This window comes from Anarrhichthys ocellatus, unplaced genomic scaffold (assembly GCF_004355925.1).
Source record: "Anarrhichthys ocellatus isolate YVR2014 unplaced genomic scaffold, GSC_Weel_1.0 scaffold80, whole genome shotgun sequence".
NCBI classification, from domain to species: domain Eukaryota; kingdom Metazoa; phylum Chordata; class Actinopteri; order Perciformes; family Anarhichadidae; genus Anarrhichthys; species Anarrhichthys ocellatus.
The window spans coordinates 1,673,133-1,700,668 of NW_022280110.1; the positions used below are offsets into that span (position 1 = coordinate 1,673,133).

At 39.5% G+C, this 27,536-nt stretch overlaps 1 protein-coding gene across 2 annotated transcripts; it reads right to left on the reverse strand.

The window, feature by feature from the left end:
- On the reverse strand, positions 1–27,056 carry LOC116398243 (protein NLRC5-like). 2 transcript variants are annotated; one of them, XM_031874372.1, is made up of 45 exons: positions 26,972–27,056; positions 25,972–26,321; positions 24,938–25,024; positions 22,291–22,476; positions 21,880–22,034; positions 20,816–20,947; positions 19,983–20,289; positions 17,656–18,127; positions 16,303–16,447; positions 15,476–15,606; positions 14,159–14,390; positions 13,836–14,077; positions 12,394–12,477; positions 12,086–12,169; positions 11,808–11,891; positions 11,617–11,706; positions 11,380–11,430; positions 11,233–11,262; positions 10,880–10,963; positions 10,535–10,618; positions 10,150–10,239; positions 9,861–9,938; positions 9,073–9,156; positions 7,750–7,833; positions 7,289–7,378; positions 6,971–7,018; positions 6,849–6,878; positions 6,626–6,709; positions 6,458–6,541; positions 5,567–5,656; positions 5,432–5,491; positions 4,897–4,980; positions 4,680–4,763; positions 4,038–4,127; positions 3,825–3,890; positions 3,036–3,119; positions 2,647–2,730; positions 2,327–2,413; positions 2,103–2,162; positions 1,402–1,485; positions 1,191–1,274; positions 1,020–1,103; positions 829–903; positions 561–644; positions 1–421 (listed from the first exon to the last, which is right to left on the reverse strand). In XM_031874372.1, exons 2-45 carry the CDS (start codon positions 26,303–26,305, stop codon positions 334–336), a joined length of 4,974 nt encoding a protein of 1,657 aa, XP_031730232.1. In that variant the 5' UTR covers positions 26,306–26,321; positions 26,972–27,056; the 3' UTR covers positions 1–333. The 2 variants fall into 2 exon arrangements, with proteins under 2 accessions (XP_031730232.1, XP_031730231.1); XM_031874371.1 differs by having other exon boundaries at positions 19,974–20,289.
- Between the last annotated feature and the right edge of the window lie 480 nt (positions 27,057–27,536).

The following is a 27,536-nucleotide window of genomic DNA, read 5'->3' on the forward strand; positions in this document are numbered from 1 at the left end:
CCGATGACAAGCCGGTATGCCATGCTGGCAGTAACAGGGGCTGTAATGTGAGCAGTGAGAGTGAGCTTTGGCAGTTAAGTGGGAGCAGCAAATCATAAATAGACCCGATTATTAGAGAGGCTCTGGATATGTGTCAGTAAAGTGCATCGGTGTAACCGTAGTAGTAAATGTAAAAGCATCTGTCTGAAATAGCTTGGCAGGCTTAGCTCCATATATTAGATAACTACTTAATGAGTATATAAACAGGCAGCATTACCCTCTATTATCCTTCATAATCACACAGAAAGGTCAGAGATTCTAATGAGAAAGCTGCAGTAGACCAGATGGTGTTTCTTACTTGAGACTGCGTATAGAGTTGATTTTCCTTAGTGCTTGTGCCAGGCACATCTTGCTCTCATCGTTCAGCTGCAAGCAGTCCAGACTTAGAAACAAACACACAAATGCACACATTAATAACAGACCTACTAAGAACTTCAAGACATTATTGAAGCCACTCTATATTCAGACATGTTTGTACACACGTTCATTCATTCATTCATATGCCCGTGCGTGTCTCTTACCAAAGGCCCTCCAGACTGACACACTCTCTCAGTACTGTGATGAGCTGCAGCCCTCCAGACGCTGACCACTCACAGTGAGACAGACTAGAGAAGACAAGCCCAACAGTAATACTAATGTTTATATACTTAATGAGATGGTTGAACATGTTTCAAACAAACCAATGAGCACTGTATAAGCACTTTATAGATTTTACATGGTGCCGATCGATCCGTTCATGTACTGTTCACTTCTTCAGAAATATCATTATGCTGAATGTTAAATGCTTACTTGAGTGATTTTAGGCGAGGCAACATTCTGGTCATAATCTGGGCTGCTGTGTCACTAATCACATGACCTGACAGACTGGGAGATGGAGGAATGAAGATTTCATTTCAATTCATAAACATGTCAAGCAGTGCGAGATTTTTGATTGTATTTAAACGAAATGAAAGGTCATAAAATGTGTGTGTGTAGCTCACTTTAAGCACTGAATGGCTGTAGCCTGCAGCAAGGCCTCTGACAGCTTCTCAACCAATGTCACAGAAGCCTCTTTGGACCTAATACTACAGATGACAAAAGTAGTCAAGTGGCATGCTAAAACTTTAAAACAGACATTTATAACGGTGTCCAATGTGAGAAAAAGCTCTCACCTGAGAGAAGTGAGATTTGGCAGCGAGGGCAGGACAGAACAGAGAAACTCAGCTCCCTCTATGCCCAGGCTGTTGTGGGAAAAACTGTGAATAATGAGAGCAAACATGATTTATTTACTTCCTCTTTTGTTTTTTTGTTTTTTTACAAATATGTCTCCCTTGCAACTGCCTTGTGCATATTATATTCATACAGAAAATAGAGAATACTAACTCCAGCTCTGTCAGTAAAGGACACCTCAGGATGATGCTCTTCATAGATGCAAGGTGAGACCCCTCTACTGCACAGTCAATGAGGCTGGAGGAGAGGAGAGGAGAGGAGAGGAGAGGAGAGGAGAGAGTTTACTTCCTCCAGGACCTGTACAAATGCCAGAAAGTTATGTGGTAGCATTTTTTCTCCTGCTGTTATCAGCTACTGGGACAGTAAGTTTGGCTCTCTCATATTCCCCAAAACATTTGGGAATATCTTGTTTTCTGTCAAAATGAATAATAATTCTTAAGGTGCAATTTATGCAAACATTTTGTTTCGTTAGACCACAATTTACGAACACTACGTTCATGTCAGAGGAAGGATGTATTTACCGGGCAAAGCTTGATTTGTTTTCGAGAGATGGAAGGGTCATTGCATTACATTATTTATATTTTCTAAAAGCATGCTACCATGAAGTTGATATTATGCCAGTAGAACAGTGGGGCTGTGATGGAGTTCTGCATCGCTGCTAGGTATTAGCTTTGCTATCCGATCTTTAGTATAGAGCAAGTAAAGGAAAAAAGTACCCTAATCTGCAGAGTCATCACTAAAAACACAAAAGCAAGTTGAATATAGATCAATCAGATCAAAGACCCCCCCCCCCCCAGACATAAATAAGACAGTGGGAGGGTACTTTATTTAAATATGCAATCTAAATATATCACCTGACTGAGGTCAGTTCAGTGGACTTCATCAAAGACAGATGCAGCGTGGTGTGGTGAACCCTGCAAAGTAAATGCATATAGTACTGTTAGTTAAACATGCAAACAGACATATGGTGATGTGGGCATTCTAAAGTGAGTTTAAATGTTTGAATATGTGTTTTACTACATAGAGTGTACAGTTTCCCCAACGTGTGTGTTTACTCGTATGCATTTGCATATCTAACCCGATAGTGTGTATGTTGCTGCTGAGATCCAGACAGCGGCACAACAAACTAACAGCTTCCTCAGATCTGATCCAACGTTCCTCAATACTGGCAAGAAAGAAACAAGTGTGATACAGCTCAGTATTTTAACAATTACACCAGTTCATTCAACTATTTAGTCAGAAACACTTTATGGATTGTATGCTGAGAAAAAGCAAAGCTGAAAAGATTAGAGAGGGCATACAATCGCAACTTGCTCTCAGGTTAATAACTTGCTAGTGTTGAAGTGGAAGAAACAAAGCTACATAAAAAATATTCCCATATACTGTACTCCTTCTTACCGGATGCTGAATCCTCTCTGACTGCTGTTTAACAGTTTCACAAAGTCTTCAATCTGAACCGACTGCAGCAAATTGTTCTTCAACCTATGGACAAACCTCAGAGTAATACAATAAACTGGACAACCTGAGACACACAAATCAGTGGATGCCCTACTGATCATTTCTATTGATATAAAAAAATGTCAATAATAATAAAAAAATTCAACACTTTCTCAGTCATCAACAACACTTAACAAGTCCGGTAATTCTTTTTCAAGACAAAGAATTTTTGATTTAAACAATTACATTTGTATCTAAATGTCTGTTCCTTAAAAGCTGAAGTTGTAGAGCAGCTTTTCATGTGTTGGGAGCTGCAGTATAAAGTGGTCTGAAGATGGAGGTGTACTTACTCTAGTTTGATTGGACTGGGACTGACAGACACAATCTCTGCTAATCTGACCAGATGGTCCCGTTCCAAACCACTATCTGTGACACTGGTAGAGAGGCAGAAAAGATCAGAGGGGAGAGAACAAAGAATCAAACAACACATGGAGACTTTTCAAAGGTGTATACTGCCTAACGGAAGAACGTGATGTGCTCTGAAACCATTAATCGACCTTTTCAGATGACAAAGAAAGAAAGAAACCTGATACTTCAGACGTATCTCGTGTTGAAATATTATTATTAAGGTTCAAACTGTGTGGAGATTTCCCTGACAAATCTGTTTATAAATTTTACGTTATAGCAATGAGTTGTGTTGAATGGGGTATAGAACATATCACATGCCGTGCAACAAATGAGGTTAAAGGGATAGTTTGGATTTTATAAAGTGAGGTTGTATGAGGTCTCATCCACAGTTACCTACAGTAAATGGCTGTTTGCACGTCCCGATGTGTATTGTTTTACCTTGGTGTCAGACAGACCTTTCAAATGGGGAAATTAAGCCGTTATATCCATCTTTTGCTCTCTTTAAAGCCACAAGACTACTTTGACAACACAGTCATTTTACTTTGCAGGTAAATTTAGTTATTTTCGAAGGACTCCCCAAACAGGAGTATGCCCAGCGCTATCCACTGTAGGTAATACACTGACTACGGATAAGTACCTCATTCAACCCCACTTCATCAATCAAATGGAAAGCATCTGCACAATGACTCGCTAGTTACTTGTGCTGTTGTAATTATGGATTCTTATCCTACCTCAGCGTTTTTACACAACCTTCATATTGTGTAAACCAGATAAGGCACCTCTCCTCTGCTCCCAAACTACCGGCAGAAATTTGAGTTCATGGACAAAGAGAAAGACAGGGAAGAATACGTTGTTCAATATTACAGTTGTTTGTGCTTTCCACAATTCATTTAATTGCTTTCTTTTTAATTGTAGCCCTAAATTTCTACAATGCACAGTCCTACCTGACTTCTACACCAGAGACGTTGTCACAGGTACACAGTGTGTTGGTCACATCCAACAGCCCCTGCTGCGTCAGGCCATTGTTGCTCAAACTGTGCACGAGGACGCATTAAAGACCAGAAAAGTGTTATTCTAGATTTATCCCATTTACTATCATATGTATAATGTTACTATTACTACAATGAACTCTGCGATCAAAGTAACAATAGATATAAGACAGTAACAATACAAATGAATATATGAAGATTCAATATGGAACAGTAAACATTATTGTATACATCAAAAATATAATATAAATACAATCACAATTATTGGAGAAATAGAAAGCTTAAAAACATAAAGATATTAGTTAATAATCCGCATATTCTATTTACCTATCTGCCAACAGTCTGGCTAAAAAGACATGTCGATCAGGCTTTCATCTATTAAATTAATTATTTTCTTCGTATTATTTTGTAGCATTCTACACCACAGATCTAGCTGCATGTCTAAATGTATGAAACAGGGATTACTGAATTTCCCGTCTTTTCTATTTCTAACAATCCCTTCAGTAAAAAAGTAGGTCACCATGTTTGATTTGTTAAACACAAATGAATATAGAACTGAAAATGGTCAAAATCAATATTTTACATAACGTATCTTACTTTACATAGGTGGTGATTTTAAGCTTTTGTAGACAATCCACAAAATGCTTCACTCCTTCATCTTCCAGTTGGTTACTTGATAAACTGCAGTCAAAATAAAGAATAATTCAGCATCCACACCAATAGAGTGTAAGCAAGCACTGGTGCCGGTATTTATGGAAAGTAGATGTCTGTTAGCTAATGTGTGAGTAAGACTGGGTTTGTGTATGGCACGTACTCCAGGCTAGACAGTTGAGGACCCTGCTGTAGGATCTCGAGCAGTCTCTCCAAGTTCTCTCCTTTCAGGCTACAATGAGTTAACCTGTGTGCACACAGAGTCAGTGAGACATACAGGCGCTACATTAGGACATAAAGACAGGAAGTCAATGTCCTTCAAACCAACATTTCATAACAAGATAATCAATCAATCTTCTGGCAATTTCTTCTTTTTTGGTGAGTCTCAGTGGTTGACATTATGTGTGTTGCTTTAAAAAGTTGTTTCAGTTTAGCAGTTTAGACAGCAAAATGTAAAGCTGGCAGTGCATTTTTCTCTCAAACACAAAATATGAGGGAATAAAATGAAAATAAAAAGAATGAAAATGTTCTCTCCTATTTACAGTTTGAGAAATTGTAGAATTGCTGCAAAGAAGATTGTATATCCTGTATGTACAATGAATGCTTGGACAAGTGATTAACTGAGCAATGTGAAAAGCAAACACCCACTAAGTTTTTATATCAGCACACAGTGCACAAGTCAATTGCTTATCACAGACCTGCAGCTGGCTTGTTCTGCTTTCACACTGTCAAACTGGATGAAGGATTCAGTCTGAGGCCTGAAGAAGAGGTTGAAGCAATATTTTACAAAAACATTACACTGGATATCAAAAAAAAGCTCATACAAATCGTACCTGAGCTCCACTGAGGTGACTCGCTGACTGACAGTCAAACATCTGACCAACATCAGTGCTCCAGTGGTGGATGTGATGCTGTGGCTGACACTAAAGAAAAACAGGATAGAGTTGATTCAAATGAAATGTGAAGGTGGTAATTGATAATAATACAAGAGATAAATGCTGGGTTCAATCTTTAAAGGTCATGGTTTTAAATTAACTAGAGTAATAATAAGTAGTGCCATAAAAAAAAGAAAACATCTGTAACAGAATAAGTAAACAAAAGTAGTAATATAAAGAAGAATAAATAAGAAAATAAACAATTAAATAAAATATTTTTAAATATAAAGAAATAAATGAAAGAATATCTAAATGTGGAAAACGATGAAAGTGCCTGAAATTAATCTTTTATATTTCGTTCTTTCCACATTTTCCACATTTTTTATTTACTCGGGTATTTTATCTAGTCCTCTATTTATTTCCACAGTCATTTTCCCATTCTTTTATAGATTTGGTCATTTTTAGGGCACTCCTATGACCCCATATAATTAGAAACATGACGGCTTTAAAAGAATCAACTGTGTGGTGAAGTTGTCAGTAGACTTATTAGAATAAAGCCCTTTTCAAAAGCCTCAGCATTGACACCCAGAAGGCAACAGCAGAGTGGTGGGTGAGTTCAAACTAGGACACCACTTGTGGTTCATTACAGGCCTAAAGGTGTTTTTCTATTCACACCGTGGTGTTATTAACACTTCATGCTGTTAAAACACTACATTATGTTATGCCGTTGTACCATTGCACACTGGTGAAGTGACACAGTGCTTGGTTTTGTAATCGTTGCAACAGTCTTTTTTCTGTCTGAACAAAACCATCCACACTAATTACTTCATGCATGTGTGTACATCTTACTTGAGTCTCTGTAGTGACGTCATCTTGGGCAGGACCTTCAGCAGATTCTCGATAGCCTTGTCCGTCAATGAGCTGTGAGACAAACTGCCACAAAATCAGAGTATATCAATGTCTACCTGTTCATAATCATGAAATAACAACGTGTGGATATACATTAATCCAACTCACTCTAACTCCAAATGGGAGCGACACTGGCCCAATCGTTGACATAGTGTGGTTACATTGGATGGTAGGAGGCTGCTGTTGTTTATCCTACAGCATTAAAGAAGAAGATTTAAATTTTTCTCATTTTATAGTTATCACTTGTCAAAATACATAAAGTTATCACTGTTTGTATTTTAAGAAAGTCAAATGTGTGTTTTTCCTCAAACTCTTCATCAGCTTACTGTACCTGAACATCTTTTTCTGCTGTTTGTCATCCCTAAAAAAAAGGGCATATAATTAGTTGATTTGCTGACTCATGAAAAAGCAGACAGCGGTATCCAGATGTGTGGAGGATTTCGGATTTTTTACCTTTTGTCAGGGCAGAACTTCAGGATCACCTGCTCTCTGTCTCCATCCCTATTAAAACAATTGGACACTATCAGATTCACAAACTGCACATTTGAACACAAGTTTATAGTAAATAACCCCATTTTACCTTCAAGCAATTCATTACCATGCAAATTACTATGATATACTGTCTATTCTTCTATTTTATAAACAGACATAAATGATCTGTTAAATAGCATTTGTCTAACTGGCAACTCGCCATGTTGGTGAAATAGGTGCTCACTCTGTTGCTGCTGTAAAAAAAAACATTAAATGTCTCAAATGTACAACAAAGAATACCTGATGTGGATTTGTGTTAAGTTGTTATGGGAGCACAAAGCACCAGCCAGCATCACTACCCCTTCCATGCCAATCCCATTGTTGCTGGCACTGTAAAGCACATAACAAAAACAATGAGCCAGGGGGAAGGACATCATTTCACTCCAAATAAGCCATTTATACTGAATAATGCCCTGAGGTAAACACAGCAGCTGCCAGTGCTGACATATTTAGTTTGGAACCTGTTTGGTGACAAAATAACAGTTCCGCGTTTGCCAAATTACCAACCAACAGTCTCATCTTTCATTTAAAACCCAATAAAATAAAAAAATGTAAATCTCAATAAAAGCCACTCATTCTTATCAAATGCATATCTTGCAAAATGATATTGGATGATTGCTCTAAAGATCCCCAGAAAACTTCTAATGCTTTAAATTTTTTTTGTATGTACCTTTTGTTATCACTTTTAGTGAAACTCTTACTTTATTTCCTGGATGCAACTAAGACGGGGCAGGAAGTCCAACAGTTTCCTCAGACCTTTGTTGCCTAAACAGTTACTGGACAGACTGAGACGACAATGTGGGATTGAAATAATGTCAGAGACAAGAAAGGGTACAACATGCGTAGCTGCCAAAATAAAAGAAACAAGCAAATGGATAGTTTGGATGTTTTGAAGTGAGGTTGTATGAGGTACTTTTCCAGAGTAAGGGTATTACCAACAGTTGATAAATGTTGGCACCCCCCCAGTGTTAAGAAATAGACGGGAGTACCAGCATGGAAGCAAAGCAATGTACTGCTGTGGATGGGGGCAGCAGCAAAACGTATCTTAGTCACCTAAAGAAAATTGCCCACCTCAAAAAAATCAGTTTAAGTGTAAACTATATTTAGAAAAGTGTGACGCTTTACCTTGCTGTCAGGCAGTCTCTTCAAAGTTGCTGGACTCCTTTGACAAAAACAGTAATTTTTTTCGGTTAGTTAGTTTGTGTTATTGTGTGGCTTTGGTGAATTCAACCTAACCCTTTAAAACGCTAAAGTCACACAATAAAACTAACTAACTAACCGACCGAGCCAGCGGTAGGCCAGCAACTACGCAAGGTAAAATTACTATTTTAGTCTTGTGGCTTTGAAGAGAGGATGGAAAACTGCTTCGGTTCTCCATCTGAAAGGGCTGTCTAATGGCTAGTTAAAGCTTTGAAAATATTCTATACGTAGTGTACAGTTAAACTTTTATACGTTTGTTTAGGTTGGCCTTTCTTTTAGGTGGCTAAAATACATTTTGCTGATGCCCCCGTCCACAGCAAAGCATTGCTTTGCTCCTGTGCTGGTACTCGTGTCTGTTTCTCCAAACTGTGGGCCTGCCGACTGCCATCTACTGAAGGTTATACACTGACTATGAATGAGTACCTCAAACAACCTCACTTCAAAAAATCTGAACTCTCCTTTTAGGTAACCTCTGTGCAGAAAATACAAACAGTGCAAAATATCATAAAAATAACAATGCATAATGATTCATGGCCACACCTGAATTTACCATGGAGACACATGATGATTGCTAGAAAGGTACAGTGGCTAGGTTAAACATTCCACTGTCATTAATAACTATAAACTAGAGATGCATACGTTTTTAGTTTTTTTGTTTCAACAGTGTGCATACAGATTATCACTACTATACCATATCACTATTACCACTATATCTACTACTACTACTACTACTACTAGTACTAAATGTATTCTGAATGTCAACAGTGATCCTGCTTTAGCATGCAAGGAAAAATGACAAGTGGATTATTTTTTGTGTATCTTACTCCAGCAAAGTGAGATCAGGGGAGGTTCCCAAACTCCTCCACACTCTCTCCAGATGAGTCGGCAGCAGACCACAGCAGCTGAGGCTGACAGAGGCAACAGTGTCCGGATTAATATCATCATCATTTACGGACGTTTACATGTCTGAAAGGGATCTCTAACATGAACTATCACTGCCATCTCTCTTAACTATAGTTGTATTACGAACAAACCTGAACAAGGCTAACCTGAACCCGTCAGATGGTTTGTTACACAGAATTCTCTAAGGAGCCGTCATTAGAAACTGGAACTGAAAACATCTTATCCGTCGTAAAAAGCCTTCGGTGTTGTTCCTTGCTCTTCATTTAATAAGGAAATATTTCCCTTTCTGATATAACTGATGCTATTGTAGCATCTCGGCTAACCTCTTCAGGAGGTGCCACTGTTGTCTCGTCGCCTGTCTGTGTCGTCTCATAAACACACCTAAGCCAAGCCCGAAGCTGCCTGTAGCTCCTCGCAGTTCGCTGATTGTTCCATGCTCTGGCTTACCGGACACAAATGCATTACATGAAGCCTGACGAGATGGATTTTTGTGTGATGTGTGATTCCTGGATTCTCGTGACATCACAAAAAAAATCCAGCAAGGTAAGAACATCGCTCTCCTCTGAACAAATAAAAACGATTTTTCTTCTATATTAACTCCAAGCCCAAAAATGCAACAAATTCCGAAGGTCGGAATTGAACCAGAGAATTGCAGGTATATGGCGCTGTAAGCACTTGGATACCGAGGCGACCCGTATTTAACACATACCAGAGCAGTTTAGATACTTCATTCGTTTTTTCTCTCCCTCCAGAAAACACTATGGACACCTGAACAGGACTCTGTAGTCTGAAACATAAAAAAAATACAGTCACATGGCAGTTATAACACCATTATTTAAGAATTCAACTAATATAAAATTGAGGCTAACAATACAATGTTAAATGTTGCTGAAAGTTTTACACAGTGATGCAGGAAATTGGCATGACTGTGAGTAACCATAATTATGCATTTGTTAGTACAGTATGTTTAAAGATGTGTGTATTTATATTGTCCGTACCTGATATGAAGCTCCACCACAGCAGGACAATCAGACAGCAGAGCGGTCAGAATCACCAAACCCTCCACTGTTAAGCAGCTGTCATTCGCACTGACAGGAAAAGGCATCTGAACGTCAACAAACTGCTGCTGTTCTGTTTTTATGGATGCTGAGCACTGTTTTTTTAATACTTGCCTATCCTTAACCACAACATATTAAGTAGTTTATTAAGTAGTAGTAGCAGTAGTGTATTCATGCTACTTTTTGGATAGCTAGGTGAAATATAGTATGACAATATGGAATTTTTTACAGCAAAATTAGTAAATATCAGTCATGCAGATTACATGTAGCTTTTATGTCACTCTTGTGCTTTGTCATGGGTAGTTTAGTATGAGTCTAGTCTTACATGATCTGTTTGGTGACGTTGAACTTCGGCAAAGACTGAGTCAGAATCCTCAGAGTTTCAACATCCAAGTGGCCTCCAGAAATACTAGGAAGTAAACACACACGCAGTGCCAAATGAGTGCGGACTGTCCCATGATAACATCCAAAATGTCAGTTGTGGTGAACCCTGCTCTGATGGAAAAATAGGAAGTGATGGCTCAAATAAAAAATTAAAAAACTAAAAAAACTTCGATACCAACATTTAATGGCTGATTGTAATTACAGTACTGCATTATTCTGTTTTGGTATGTTGCATCATTGGTAAGTAGCATCCTGAATTTTAAGAGGTGTATTTAGGGCTACTCACTCCAGGACAGACAAGGCGGAGCAACATGCCAATGACTTTGCAAGTTTTTGCATGTTAGGCTTGCTCCATTTCTGGTTCAACAAGCTGGAGAACAAATTGTAGCACAAGATTAAAACATATCAACAACAAACGAACAAACAAATTCAGCATATGAATTAAACTGACTGATCTGTCATTGATTCAGAGGTTGTTTCTGGCCAAGACTGTAAAAAAACAATGCTAATAATAAGTCAAGGTAATAAGTCAAGGCACCTTGTTCAAAGGAGGAGCAAAGTTCTTCAAGGAAACTGCCTGTGCTAGTAAAGATCTGGAAAGTGTTTTTATGACAAGGGTGTTATTGTCTATTGTCTTACCAGATTGTTGGTTGAGACTTCGTTTTCTGGCTGCAGAGGGGAAAGCATACATAAGGCAGAATTTCACTATTTGCAGTTTGATGACACACTGTATGGTTAATTACTGGTTTGTATTTACTCATTATGTTTATCTAACATTAACCTCACCTGTTCAAATCAGAGTTTTGAGAGAAAGTGACTGACAATTCCTTCATCCCACTGCAAAAACCAAACACACACAAACAGCTGTATAACAATGAATTCTTGCTTACTTGTTGATGTTCTTTCACTTAGTCGCTTCGAGGTCTATAGAGTAAGTTTGTAATACTCAAGGTTGCATGTGACTGAGAGAATGTGAAATTGTGAACTGTATATGTGTGCGTGTGCGCATGGGTGTGTTCATACTCTGCATGAACCTGCTGGATGTTCAAGAACGAAGACATTTTCCAGATGAGATAATCCACTGCTTCCAGAGAGGCGTTGTTTCGACCAAACCTGCAAGGTGCGCAGACACAAGGAATCGGCTACAAATCTGTGAAAATCTTGAGATATTGGAGTTATTGAAAAAAAGCATCTCATTGGCAGTAAGTACTTACTTCACCAAAACCAGTCGTGGTTGTTTGGTAAAAATATCCGCTATGTGTTTGATCCCTCCGTCTTTCAGATTGTTGTCACTCAGGCTGCAATGTAAAAACAAGAGAATGGTGTTAAAGTTTAGACCTGCACCCAAACTATTTCCCCATTACATTAAGTATAAGGAGGTACAACCCAATCTAGTCAGACATACAATAATCTGTTCACACATTGCCTCAATAGAACTGTCAGAAGACATGTTATTTGATGTAGCAGGGAAATTATGTTGAAGCAAATATACTTGATTTCAGTGACGTGTGGACAGCTCGGTAGAGCAGAGGCCAAACTAGCCGCTCCTGTGGCAGTCAGACTGGCACCACAAAACCTTAAGAGGACAAAGACCAAAACATTTTAAAAATCTAAGATTAAAAAGTTGTGAAAGTGTTAAGTGCTGATTTCCACTACATCCCTTATAGTATTTCAAAGGCAATTACATTCATGTGTGTATAGTCTGGAGAAGGTAAACAACCTACACCACTCTTGATAAGCATTTGTACGAATTAAAGAGAGAATAGAGTAGGAAGAAGACACGTAGAAAAATCAACTTACTCTAGTTTCCTCAGGGTTGTGAATTTTGGCAAAATGGAGGACAACTTCTCAGCGAACTTGTCGTCATACTTGCGGCCACGAAAACTGAAGGTACACAAACAGTGAAATTAAACATTTATCAACCAAAGCTTCATGTTGTATTGGGAACTGAGAAGCAAAAGACTCCCTTAAAAGATGTAAAATGTGTTCACCAAATGGGATTCAGATCAACATTATGTAATGCTATGAACAACAAAATGAACCACAACTCTGCACAGCATAAACATAAATGGGAAGAATACATTAGATATGGATATCAGTGCAAGAATGGGAAAATCTGTGACAAAAGTTTAAAAAATGTCTGGTTAATACCAAACATAGACTCATGTAATATGAGATTATGGGGATCTCATTTACACGTTTTGGTAGTGCACACACTTGAATTTAATTTTGAACTATATTGATGAAGAGAAGGTAATGTTAAAAACACTACAGAACATTCAGTAATTACACAGGAACCCCAAATATCTATATTGGAAGATGTACAAATGCTCAAAGAGTTTATACTATTAATGTTGACAGCAGCAACACATTTATATTAATTAACTGGAAAACTAAGCTCTCACCTTCAATAAAACAATGTGTAGAGAACTACTGTCATATTGCACCCCAGAATAACTAATGTACAATATCAAAGGGCAACCCATGAAATTAGACGAAGAAGATAAAAAAATAGAGCTGTAGTTATCTCTGTAGAAAAATACATTTCTGTATATGTACTAGAAGCTATGATGGAATGTTGGTATTTATGGTTATGGTTTAAGTTGAGAGGTTGCTGAATATGTTTGTGTGCTGTGGTGAAGGGATGGGGCACAGGAATGAGCAAATGTTTTAATAATGAATGTATTGACACATAAAAAAAAAACTCAATGGAAAGAGACTTAGCCAACCATGGGAACACAGCAGGAAATAAAGAGCTTCAGTTAGATTCACACTATGTGGGACAGGTGGCCAATCAGCTGAGGAATGCTGACGGCAAAGCCACACTCACCACTGCTGTTCAACTGCTCTCTAAACGTCCGGAAGCCAAACATAGGTTTACAGAGTCTCAAAAGCTCAACACCCTTCGCCTCAGTGTTTATTTACATAATGTTACAAGGGCAGTTACAAACTGCTCAAGTGCACTATGCCTTTGGTCATGAAAATAGTTCCTAGCCTTGCATGCCCAAATGCTAGGTGTTAACATTTTGACTGTTAACATTTTACATAACTAGTGACATCTATTAATGGGAAAATCGCCCAAGGGTCCATATAATATGATTTTAGAGCAAATTTAGCCTCTGAAGCTATTTTAAATTTAAATATTTCAGATTTTTCGTGTGTGTGTGTGCGTGTGTGTGTGTGTGTAGGCGTGTGCTGATGCCATGTATGTTTTGCTTGTGTGAGTATTTGTGTGGACTTACCTGAGGTAGTGAATGTACTGACACTTGGGCAGGACATCTAAACACTCAGTCTCCATTGAGCATGCTCCAAAGTCCAATCCAATGCCATCATCACCTGCTGAGTTAACTACAAATGCCAGAGCATCAATATCATTAGGTAGTAGCCGGATGTTGCGCAGCTCCAAGGTGGGTCTCCTACCCACAACCTGCTTAGCTAGTTGGTGGTCCTGGCTCTCCTGAACACAGTGGCAAAGCTCCAATATCTGGGAAGATATGTGAGAAGGAAGGGTCAGTAAGGAAATAGCAGGGTTTAAAAGTTAAATTATACATTTGTCAGAATTTACCTTTGGTCCAGTCAGGGTGTTGCTGTGACAAAGGTTTTTTAGCAGTTTCAGAACAAGGGTTTGTCTTTTTTGGACCCAATTTTGGCCTCCTGTTCCACCAGGGGTCCTGGCTAATTGAACTAAGGCTGGAGTGCAGTATGGGGAGGCCAGACCACATACAAACAGATGCAGGGAGTCAGTAAAGACTTTCCTCTGGTCTGACTTGGTCGTCCAGCGAGTTCTCAGGCTGAATCTGAGAGAGCAGTGGGGAAAAAGATAGAGCAAAGTCAGCATGTGCAGCTATAGAGGACAGTTCTGACAGTTGCTCCTAATGTGGATTTTGTGTTCTCTGGTATCACAAAGAGCTTGCAAAGAAATAACTGGTTATAAGCAACTTAAAATGTGTGTTTACATGGCTATAAATAGGGTTTTAGTAACAATCATTGGTAAAAACAACACACTTTTGCAGTTAAAAAAAACAATTCAGGTTGTGTGTTTAAAAGTGCTGATTAAATGCAGTATAGACTTCAAGCTAGTCGGTTAGTCCTGCCGATTTGTCATTCAATTGACTGGTGAAGTAGTAGCAACACACTCTCTCTATCTGACAATAATCTGCAGAAAGAAACACACCATTAATTGTATTTATAATGTGGCCGTTAACAGTTCAGGCTTTTATTAGGTGTTGTTTGACATCTGCTGTCAGTGACCCCCACCTCTGCTGGCCCCCCGAGTCTCCACTACTGTCATTGGACCATGTATCAGTGAATTCCTGGCCTCCTTTTAGGGAGAAAGGTCACATTGTGCTCAATTTACACTGTCAATATTGTTCCCTGGTTGGGTTATTCCTGATACGTGTCTGGTAGTGTTACATGATATGGTAAATTTCTATACTACTCTGCACCTCGTGTCGTTATCCAGATAATTGATTAAGGTGAGTTTTGTGTGTGTGTGTGTGTGTGTGTGTGTGTATATACAGTACATATATAAACCTAAAACTTGATTTATCAACCTTAGGTACGGTTCTATTTTGGTGACAGTGCACACACAGCATAAACAAGTTGGAATTTTCCTGACCTGATGGTGGGTGGACTGGTGTAAACAGATGACGTTTCATTCAAAGGAAGAAGTGCAAAGCTTGGTGTTGATATTAACAAAATAAAGAGAATGGTACATGCTACGGATCCATTTTTCAGTGAATTGCTTATTTGGTAATTTGCTGATTCTGTCAACAGGCACAAACTAAATAAAACACCAGTTGTAGTTAATTGTAATTATTATCGATTCCATGTACAGGACCAAGCACCGTTCCATTTGGCTTCACTGAACTCAGTTCCCTACCTCTTCTTGAGCTGCGTGTCACTAACATCAGAACTTGTCATGATTCTGAGTGCAGCCAAAAACTCCTGTAAGGTCAGATGAGTGAAGCAGTAGGAGTTGACAGGTATCCCATCCTCACGTCTGAGCTCCACCTGACGATATGCACAAACATAATATTTATTATGTCACTAACAAGACCAAACGTTTTCAGCTACACCAAAGTTATGTCAACTCATTCTCTGGAAACAATGAATATCAGGGTTACCATTCCTTGACCCATTCTGCAAGCAAGGCAAAAAAATAATACCAGTTTAGAAATGTAGCTGTTGCTGTGGTTATTAATGTAGCATTGTGACGACAGAACTCAAACCTAGAACACGTTTTTACATTTTTAGCCACAACTTTTAATGCGCTGCTCCTGTTGCATCACTTGTATATGCCCACAGAGGCTCTAACTATATGGTTGTTCGTGCTACACAGAGGAGCAGATATTCCATCCAGGGTGACATCCAGGAGAGGGTTGTTATAATACAATATTTGGCTCGCTTTCTCTACACACACATAGCGAGCAAAGCGGCGCTCAGTCCTCCTCTGTAATTGTCTCAGATCAAAATGTTTTTTTATGAAAATGATAGATGTAATAATTTCCAAAACAATGTTTGTCTGTTTTCCAAAACATGTTTTTATAACAAAATATTCTGCTTCAATCTATGTTTGTTGGCGTTAAGGCTTTCAAAAACTACATTTTCATTGTCCCCCCTGCTATCGAACCGGGTAATGGCAATGTCACAGGCTGATGATGGGACAATCTGAATATGACTACCCCCAGCTATGTAGCCAAGTCTGACCTGTGAGAAGAGCCCTGTCCTGATTGAAAACTCCAAAACATCCTGAGAAATGTCTTCTTCCATGAAGAGGATCTTGCTGTCCTCTAAGCCATTCCAGGCCAGCTGACTCAGCTCGCACAACTCAGATCGATGCTGACTCAGAATACTGCACAAAGAGAGAGAAAACAAATGATAACATGAAAAAAAATAACAAATATTTGCTACATTAGTACTGATCAAAGATCACATAAAAGTGAAAACGGGAAAATTCATGAAGGTTACAATATTGTAACCCTAGTTCTATCAGCACAGGCGGTGCCCTCTACTGGACACTATGAGTAATACTCTCCAACAATCACAAGCACGCATTCGCCCACTGAAATTTGTTATCATCATGACAGTCAGTGCTTTCACCATTACACCTTGCAGCAGTTGCAGACTGCCGGCAGTAGGGCCGTCCGTCTCTTTTGTAAGATAAACTGGCCTGTGTGGAACATAGCATTCTCTGGACTTAGACATGAAGGTGAGGTCTTTGAAATAAAGGAAGACCCTCCTGCCTCGGCCGCACAGCAGCTGAAGCACCGTGTCAACACATCTGTTAAAGGTATCCCTGTACCAAGGCAAAGCTGAAGATGGCAAAACCGTTTGATGATTAACATACTGAACATCTTGCGGGCAATGCACTGGTTTAGAAATGAGGAGATTCAAAATGGGTCTGAAATCTCCTAACTTCTTGGGAACGAGGAAGTACGCGGTGCAAAACCCTTTCTGTGTGTTGTGAATGGAGCCTGTTTCTGTAACTGATCGTGGATCTCTGCTAAGAGATAACACATTTCCTTCTGAAAGGATAGATTCACCTCCTTGACGCCCATAAATGGAGGAGGGAGACTGCAGAGCTGGAGAAATGATCCAGTCTTCGTTTCCTGTCCATCCATTCTGATAAAATCATAGACTCTATATAAGAAGTGGACTCAGTCGTGACGTCACCCATTCGTTTGTGAACTGCGGAACATATTTGGACTGCGGAGGAGTGCAAAGAAATGTTGTATACGGCTCTGGTAGCGGTAGCGACCTGTCAATCACATGGTAGCCCGCCCTAAAGCATACCCTGCTTTATAGTCAAATTGACTCTAAATGGGAACATCATGCTGTATTGAAGAAGACTTGAAACTAGCAGCTGAGACCATAAACCCAGTGGGCTAATACATGCTCATGACTGGAGGAGAGTATCACCCATAGAGTCTAGTAGAGGGCGGAGCCTGTGTGAGTAAGAACTAAGTCTATCATTAAAATACGAAATACCTTGCATTAAATGGTTTATGAAGAAGCTCTGACTTAACATTTATGAATTCATTGAAATTATATGTTTTGTACCTCTGTGGAAGTCTCATGGTATTCAAATCGTCACTGTTTCCTGTTGTATCAAGGTCATGGCTCAGAAAGGCACCGAGAACAGTTAGGTAGACCTGGGTGAGGGTGGAGGGTATCTGGGCTTGTGTGAGAGGTAGCTGGGCTCTGTTTGTTCCATCCATCATTACGTCTTCACTCCCTCCGCCTTGATTTTCCCTTTGCACATAACTCCCTCCTCTACTGCCCTCTTCTCCTCTTCCTCCTCGTGGAACCTGTACTCCATTTTCTTCTTTTTCTCCGGCTTGTCTCCTTGTCTCACTTCCTCTTTCTTTTGGTATCTGCGTCCTTCCTGAGTCTCTACTTTGCAGCAGTAAATGCTCCAGACAGATGCAGCAGATGTTGCAGAGAGCAGGGAGGGATGACATGGCGAGTAGGTGTCGACTGGAAAGAAGGAGTTCTGCTGCCTGCACCCCAAGAGCTCTGTTTGCTGAGTGACCTTTGCAGTTGAGACATATATTAGTTTAAGCCCATAGAAATGAAAGGTAGACCCACACATGTGTTGTTATTTTGCCTTATCATACCTCTTCTATAACTGTGTTGGCGTGTTCAGACAGGTCTTGATTGGCATATCCCAGACTCTCCTGTTTGTTTTATTGCCCATTATGATTCTTGTTTTGATGATAATTACATGAAGTTTAGGGATTTTATGTAATACTTAGCATGCTGTAGCTCAGCTTGACTTCAAGCTGAGCAGAGGTCAACTGCAATAACTTAAAACACGTGTGTGTGTGTGTGTGTGTGTGTGTGTGTGTGTGTGTGTGTGCGTGTGTGCAAAGAGAATTTCAAAATGCAAAGGGATTGCATTATATGAGTTCAACCTAAATCAATTGTTTCCAAACTAGCTTTGATATGTTGAAATGTCAAATGTTTTGAAGGGACTTAGAAGTATTATACAAAGGCAATTTTCTTCGGTAGAAAATAATTACTGAACACAAACCAAGTGACCCAAACAACAACAATACTGTAAAATTCAGCATATAGTATACAGTTACATCATTAAGCTACAGTTTGCCAAACTAGGCAGCACGGCGATGCATGTATTGATAAATCAAGTTTTGGTTTAGGTATTCTAGGTTTCCTGCGGGACCTGTGGCTTCCTCCCACAGTCCAGATAAAATGCAGGTTAGTTTAATAGGCCGAATGTGTGAATGTAAGTGTGAGTGGTTGCCTGTCTCTTTAGTCCCTTTCACACATGCACTGCAACCCTGAACTTATGTAGTTATTACCCAGAGAAGCTGTATGTGACAATGCAAATGTCCGAATCATTCGGACCGGACATTAGTCAGACTTTACCCTGGCAGCTTCCTAGAACAAAGTCTGTGTAATGTCCAACTGAGGCCATGTGTGAATAAAGCTGCCGTGTCCAGGGAATTCACAGCGAGCAAGTGGGCATGTTGATGACGTTCTCACTGGCAGGAAACCAGAATAATACAATGTCCGGAGTTCATATGAGAAAATGGGAGAAAGTATGAACAAATATGTCAGCCCTTTATCAGATTGACTACTGACCGGTCCAGGGTGTCCCCCGCCTCTCGCCCAAAGAGGCTCCCAAACTTTTAGGACCATGTACCTCATATGTATCAAACCAAACTTCCTAATTACCACTTCCCACCGCTGATATCAACAATGAAACAATGAAAGAGCCACTTCGCCTTGTATCTGTGTATGGTGCTGGTGTGTTTGGCCGAATAAAAATTTAAATGCAAAAAACGTTGCCTATTTGCACCTCTACTGTTCCTCTGGCCCTGTGACGGTAAATCCCAGATTGATGTAGCTAGCCTGGTAACATCTTTTCATTTTGATGCTTTAATCAATGACTGAAGGATTCAAATCATTGCAACAGCTAGCGCTACTAGTTCATGATTATGTCGGACGTCACATGCAACCAAATTTATTTTCTAAAATATTGAAATGAATAACAAATCATTTCTATATCATTGTAATTTGATGTAAATATGTAATGAATAACTGTTTCTGTATTACAATTATATTTATTTAAATATATTTTTTGGTTTTAATTGAAGGACAGTTTCAATGCAATTGCTAGGTCTTTTAGCAAGACTCTTGCATACCACCAAACAGGAGCTTGCGTACCACAAGTGGTATGTGTACCAGTTTGGGAATAGATAATGGATGGATGGACCTCAAACTATGCACCCAACCTGCGCTCAAACAAACTGCAGTATATATTAAATCTACATTGGTCTATCTCTATAAATTAAGCATATAAATATATGAATGTAGATGTATCTCTATGCAGAACAGCAAATATATGTTTTTACATTTTTTACCAAAGAAGTTGTCCACATACTCCTTGATCTCATGGCAGTCCCAACCCAGCAGCTGCCCGACTTTATCTGATATGCCTTCCAAATCGAGGACATCGCGTACACGACAGGTGACCATCACAGTGCATCCTGGGAGAAAATGACGATTTAACAGTCCTGATATGAGGTCTGCTACAGGCAAAGGCTTTTCTGGGTCCAATAGCTCTATCTTCCCATCTTGTTTGGTGAGTTTGCTGTGAAACTCGTCATAGCCATCCAGCACCCAACAGCTTTGGTCTGGATTGGAAAGGAGGTAATCCACAATGGCTTCCTGCTCAGAACACAGAAATATATGAGGAATGTCCAAACAACAGTGGAAAAGTATTAGTTCACCTTTTGACATTTGACTATTTGTATGTTTGTTTGCCAGCAGGATTACAGAAAAAAACTACAGGCCTGATTTTCATTAAAGATTTGGTGGATGGGTATAGCATAGGCCGAGGAAGAACCCTCTGAACTTTGGAGCAGATCAGAATCATGGGGCGGATTTACGCCTTATTTTACACTTATAGAAACATCCCTGGCTGAGGTCTGTGCCCTTCTAGTTTCATTTTAAATTCAAGTGGACATTTTTAGAAATGTATATTTTACTATCAGGACCGGTTCTTGGCACTACTCAGGTTTATGAATACAGCCCTTTATGACCTGCCAATGAACCTGAGAGCAGTCTGAACATTGATATTAGTAAAGAACTGCTGTGGCTTTTATACAAAATGTACTATGCTGTTACTTTCAAATTTAACATCAGCAAAGTCCTGACAAATGAATGCACTGCTCTAGCATTGCTACCTGCATACCTTTTTGTGGTCACCCTCTTGCATGGGGACATAGTATCGGAATAGCAGCTCAGACAGGGAGAGAGGGTGGGACAGTACATTGAGCTGACGAAACTCCAGCAGGACAAACAGGTAAGATGAAGGGATAGGGCCCTTTAAGAGTGAAGGGGATAGAAACAGTAAGATAATGAACTAAAGACAAAATGAGAGAATGAACCAAGCAGAGGAGGAACAGTTAAAGGGGGACTCCACCAATGTTACACATCAGTCTGTTTACAGGTCTTGTGGAGTACTACTGCATAGGTGAAAAAAAGTATTTTGTCGCTTCAGAGGGGGCTGTGCGAAATTGTCTGACACTGGAGACTACGAGTTTGAAAATGAAAAGAACTGGGAGTTTGGAGTTAGAAAAAGAAGTGAGCTTACCAGACTTCTATAGCTCGCTCCTCATCTCTGCTTGAGGTTAGAATATCTTTCATATTGAGTACTGATGTAAAATGAATACAGCTACAGCTTTAGCCTGGAGCAAGCTTACATTTAAATGTATACATTCAGTTAAGTTTGATCAAAACTTAACTCCACTCCAAAGTTACTGTGATTAAAAAGGTTTGGAAAGGATTTAAACACCCTTTAGATGCCCGTGACATAACTTGAGGCAATTTATCAGACTTCACACAGCTCTCTCTCTCTGGAGCTACAAACCGTTTTTTACACTCTGGACCGACACTAATGTGGAACATCTTCCGGGGTTCACAGTAGAATTGGTTGCTGCTTGTCCATGGTTCAGTTGCTCACCAAGCTATGTGTCAGAAATAGTTCCCAGGTGACATTTAGCCCAATGTTTCACCTGACTCAAGAGTTGGATTGCACAAATAAAAATGCGCAGATCTCAATAGATTAGAGAAGTTTGAAACTCAAATATTTTTTTATATTACCCAAATATCTCTCTTCTTCTTCTTCGTAATAATAATAATGTGATAAACCCTGACCCAATTCAATCCAGCAGATTGGCACATAATATCCCAGATTATGATGAAAATATGTACAAAAAAACCTATTGAATGCTGATGACAAAAATGTAAACTTACTAGTCCATGTGCCCACTGTTGTCCTAAACAAGACATCAGCAGAGTTTTTCCTGATCCAGCCGGGCCAACCAGAACTGTCACCTTCCCTGCACATCCCTGGAGGAAGGTCTCCAATGTCACTCTGGAATCCATAGACCCATAATCCCCATCAGGCTCTGAGTTTAGTGAAAAAAAAGTGTTCATTAAATGTAGAGCAGACTTAAATCATGCATGAGACAGTGTCGTGTCTATATGACCAAATTGCACTATAAGAGATGTATTTCTATCTGGGTTGAGTGTCCCCACCTACTTTCTCACCCATTTTTTTTTTTCATATATTTTGAAATACTTCCACTTGAAAAAAGATTCGATTTTCAAATAAATTCAGCAGATTTTTGATGTACAAAAAGAGGAAGAGGAAGTCAATCCTACCTGGTGTTCTGCCCCCTTTGTCTGCTGATCCAGGGGTTTGATCGGGTCTGTCCCTAGCTCTGTTTACTGTTCTTAGCGTGACCCACACATTCTCCAGCTGGACCTCACTCACCAGGCGCTCACTGAGTCGCTCCCACCTCCTCTGCAGTAAATGCGTCACTGCAGCAATGTACTGCGTCCAGTAATCTGTGTGTACAATACATTATAAAACACATTATTTTATTATCAAATTTTTTGTTGTTGTTCTTGAGAGAAGTTCTAAGAAAGGTCTACGTCAGATTCCCAATGTTTTCTTAAACCATAGAACTGTTTTGCACCTGTGTTCTGATAATGATGAATCATATTGATCTCGTAAAGTGACATAACCTGTCACGATCAGGCTTTGCCTTGTGTGTTCTGTGTGTTTCTTTCCGTAGCTCCTCACTCTACCTGTCAGCCACTCCCTCAGCACCAGTCTAACTCCCTTCACCTGCCCCTGATCACTAATCAAGCACTCCCTCATCAGCACAACTCCCCTCACCTGTTCAAGCCACTTTATAAACCCCTGTCTCTCAGTTGAAAATAGTTGGGCATCACACACTACAGGATATTATTAAAACTATTGTGCCAGAGAGAGCAATGCACCACACATGACCTCACTGGGAAACGGATGGAAACAAAATGGACAGGGTGCGAGGACTTGCTGTAATAGGCCTTCGTATTTTTGCCACATATAAACAAGCCTTTCCTCCATCTCAGCTGTCTAACGCACCTCCACTGTAGATTTTGTGGTCGCCATTTTTATTAAGGGCCTTTTGTTCACGTCTGTCTCCGTGTAGCAGACCTGTCTCTCTTACGTAATCATAACCCTTATCATCCAGATTCTCTGAAATATGAAACATGATTTGGCTTAAGTGGGTTTTTAGAAGATATTTCTTCTGTGAATGAGGCTCAATCTTCTTGAGGAAGTGCAAAGTTCAGACACACAAACAGCAGCCCTATTTTAATGTGCCGCACCCCACAGGGCCAGGTGGTTCCTTATTACTTTTTTTTATATATATCTATTTGCAGTTTCAACAGATAACTTCCTGTTCATATGTAACAAAGTTATTTCACCGCGCCCAACAATCAACATTTAGAAAGAAGACAACTGATTATTTGGTTTGAAAAGGTCTGCGTGTGCCTGGCAAATAAAATGACTTCAAAACAGAAAACTACAAAAAAAACAAAATCAGCTGCTTGGCATTTGCAATTCATGCAGGCTGTTGATCATTTGAGTGAACTGGTTTTAGTTGAGCACTGAACATGAGAACTGGTTCAGCCTGGTAATATGATGCTCAATAAAAGCAGCATAGTAAAGATGCCTGGTTTACTCCCACAATTAAGCTAACATTAATGTGGAATGCAAACATCTTGTGCCTTTTAAGTTTGGACTTTAGTAGATCTTTTATGGTTACGTCTTGATGTTGAAGCAAGCAACACTTACCACAGTAATAACTTTGTCAAAGAAGAGCAAGTGCTTCATGCCCAGACTTTACTGCTGTGTACTCCAGCCATAAACACTTGACAGACTGAGACTAACATATTTCAATGTAGACTATATCAGAGAACTTTTTTAAGAAAGAGATTCTTCACTCAATCAAAACTCTAAGAAGAGAAAATGTGGACTTAACCTTTGTGGTCCAAGTGAACAGTGATACGTTTTATACTGAAAAGTCACCTTTTTAAAAACAACATGGCTAAAATTATGTTTATAAACAAAACTCCTCATCTCTTTCCTGATTTTGACATCAGATGATATGCTGCCACTACACTTCACAAATTTCACTGGATTTAAATGAATGCCTGCAGTGAATAGAAAAAGCCTCCAGGTCCTAACATCTGTCATTAAGGAATGTATAAATAAAAAAAGAAAGCAGTCATATCTGACCAGTTTTTTGTTTGTTTCTCCCCACAAAAGTATATATATATATATATCTATATATACTATATATATAATGCAACACTTACTTAGCAATTTGGCATTCTCTCTTCCAAATAATCCAGCCATGTAACTATCCATTTATGAAGTGCGTTCGCACACTTTCATTTCATGAATATGCCTAAAACATTAATGGTTTGTAAGATGGGCATTTAACAATGTAACGGGACACGCAACAGAAGTAACAGAAGCTCCATTTAAAGAGGGAGAGACAGTGGGAATACACAGTGTGTATCGGCAGATTAATTGACAGGTTTTTCCATCTCGAAACTATCGTAATCATATCGGCCTTTAGATGTCCACTATCGGTCGACCTCTAGTTTCTTCTATGTAACTCATGACATTTGTGATTTAGTGTCTCTTTCTCTGGCCCAGTCAGCCCGCACGGTTTACTTTACACTGAAATGCAAAACAAAAAAGACTGAGAAAGTCTTGCAAATATTAAATCTTTAAATATTACAAAAAATAAACTAATGACCTTGTGTGATTTTTGATGTGACCTGTTAGCAGTTTTACAGCGACAGTTTAAGGACAAACCTTTGTTGGGGAAAATGCTTTTTTACATGTGCACTCTGCCACACTGTATTAAACCCATGGATTCTGACTAGTTAATGGCCACTTGCCATTTTAGTTTGTAGCTGCAATGTAACAACGTTGAAGCATTGTGTGCATGTATGTATGTTCTACCAATCCGTGGGCGTTTGATGAGCTGCTCTGAAGGCGGCGATGACGACTTCCCATCCGTGACACTGGGACTGGAATGTTCACAAACACCTACAGTGCAGAAAAAAAAACATACAAACCATACAGTACATTAAAAAATACCAGTATTACCATAAAATATCCCAAATGACTAACGCTATCAAGTGTGCTGCAAGAATCTTGCATGTGTTGCCATTATTCTTAGGCTCTCACTTTTAGTTTCTAAATCATCTAGTGATGAATAAAAGAAAAAAATGAAAGACCGGGGATTTCAAAAGTGAAACAAAAGTCATACGATTTAATTGTTGCGCGTCTCCCCACTGTTGCCTTTTACTTTCACTTTTCCTCTTTGGTTTGTCATTATCTGCTGCGGGGCGCTTCACTATAGACATAATAACAATAATAAAGACAATGAAACAACAGTAGAAGAAATACCTTTCACAACAGACAACTGGATAATTTGCCTTACACCGTATCAAAGTTGTGTCATGTTCCTGATCAACCACTTTTCATTTTGGGAGCTGCATTGGGTGTGTTCAATAGGCAAATACACAGCAGCAGTACAAAGTCAACAATGACTGTGTTGGGAACGGAGTGTTTGGCCGAAAAGAAGATAGCGTTTAATTTACGCTGTTGAATGTTGCTATTACACTGATTGGGCTCTTATTTAGTTTATTGTGGAACAAAGAGTCTTTGTAAATGCAGCACTGGTGAAATGCTCTACTGGCCACACCCCGGTCAGTGCTGCAATAGAAGGGGTTTTCCATTAAACACTTTTGTTTCAGTCCACAGAGAGAAATGCAGCCATAATCATCATGTCATTTTTGCTAAATTAACCTTTTACAATACCTTATATTTCATTTGACATCATTCCTGCCTTGTGTCTAAGCATTACCTTTAATGACTTAGGCCATTTGACGACTGAAGTGAGTTTTGGACTGTAGGTGACTCAGGATGCTCTCACATAGTGAACTCTAAACACACAATAGTAACATTCAGAGCGTCATTTTTCTACTCACTGTTTTCACATCCAGCCAATGACATGAGCCTGGACTCCAGGTGCATGGGGATGTCCTCACACAGGATACACATGCTCTGAAGGAAGTTGCAGCAATCTGCAGTGTTGGCCACCTTGAAGTACTCTAACACAGCTTGGATGTGTTCCGTTACTGCTGCTGCAGAGGGGCTACTGAAGGCCAGGTTGATGTTCCAACCGGCATTGCTGGGCATCATCTGGCACAATGTCATGATGACTGCGGGTGACTGACCGCTAAGGATGCGGAGCAGTTCTGAGGATTCCTGAGCCAAGACTGAGTTCACATTTTCGCCTTCGGGATCAACCCCCTCATCCATGGTCAGACTCCATCAGCTGATAAACAAATGAGCAAACATGAGCACAAGGACAAGTATTCAAATTCCCACACTGGCCCACACATCAAAGACTGGGAAAACATATGCAACAAAACGAGATAACACCTATGTAAACTGCTGGGGAGCCACCTACATTACCTATTGTTTAAATTAGTAAGGAAACGTTTCAAACAAAGCCCTAGTTGGTATTACATGTATCTCACTCACCTTCTAATATTGTCTATTTTCATGGGGGTTACGTTTTATATTATGTTTAATGAAGATGAAGCGCTACTATTAAAGGACAACGTTGTATGTACGTATGTCCGACAACATACACCATAATAGGCACGTGGGTTTTACGCAGTACTTTTTAGTGCTGCTTTTTTACGATATATTTTTATGCGCACGGTTTAATCTTTTTTTTAAACTTCATTATTTTCGTTTTGGACGCTTTTGATGCCTTCGGTGTAAATGAATTGTAGGACAAAATCCACAACGACAAGAAGTGTCCCTCAAGCGTGACCTGCAATAATTTGTAGCATCGCAGTGTCATCAGTCTTTCATCTGCAGCCCTACAGACACCGACTCTAGACTGCACTAAACGGTGCAGTTTCAATTCGTTTAAAAGTTAGATAATGCTGATATCAACAAAGAGAAAGCACTCACCAACAAGTGTTGTCGTAGACTGCATGCCTCGGCGGCCAGAGTATCTTTTGTTTCAGAACGAAACCTAAGGGAGCTACGCATAAAGTTTTGGTTTCACTTTTGCGCAGCAGCGGTGAGCGCTCATGGGATTTCTGCGAGAATGCCCCTCAGGCGACAATTTTGATGAGAAATGAGTGATTCTAGTTTAATACATTAATTGTGTATTTTCTTTTTCCTATTTCATCGTTTGTCTTTCCATCTCCATTATTTCCCGACTTACTTTTTTTTTGTTCTGTTACTATATCATAGTTTGTCCGTATTGTTTTCTAACTTAAACGTCAATATGTCATTAAAAATGTCTCCTCTTCTGTCAGCTGTGGTTGCCTGTGGGTTTGTTTCTGAGTGAATCCTGTTCAATGTCTTGTGTTAATGTTTTAGTCATTTTATCAATAAAAGAAAGTGTGTAGGGGGGCATTTCTTCAGCAGATCAGTCTGAGCTCTTACAGAGCAAGATATCCATTATGATTACATGAATCAAGCACACAGGGTCGCAAAGCTATAATAGTGGTTCGGGGCCAGATGGACC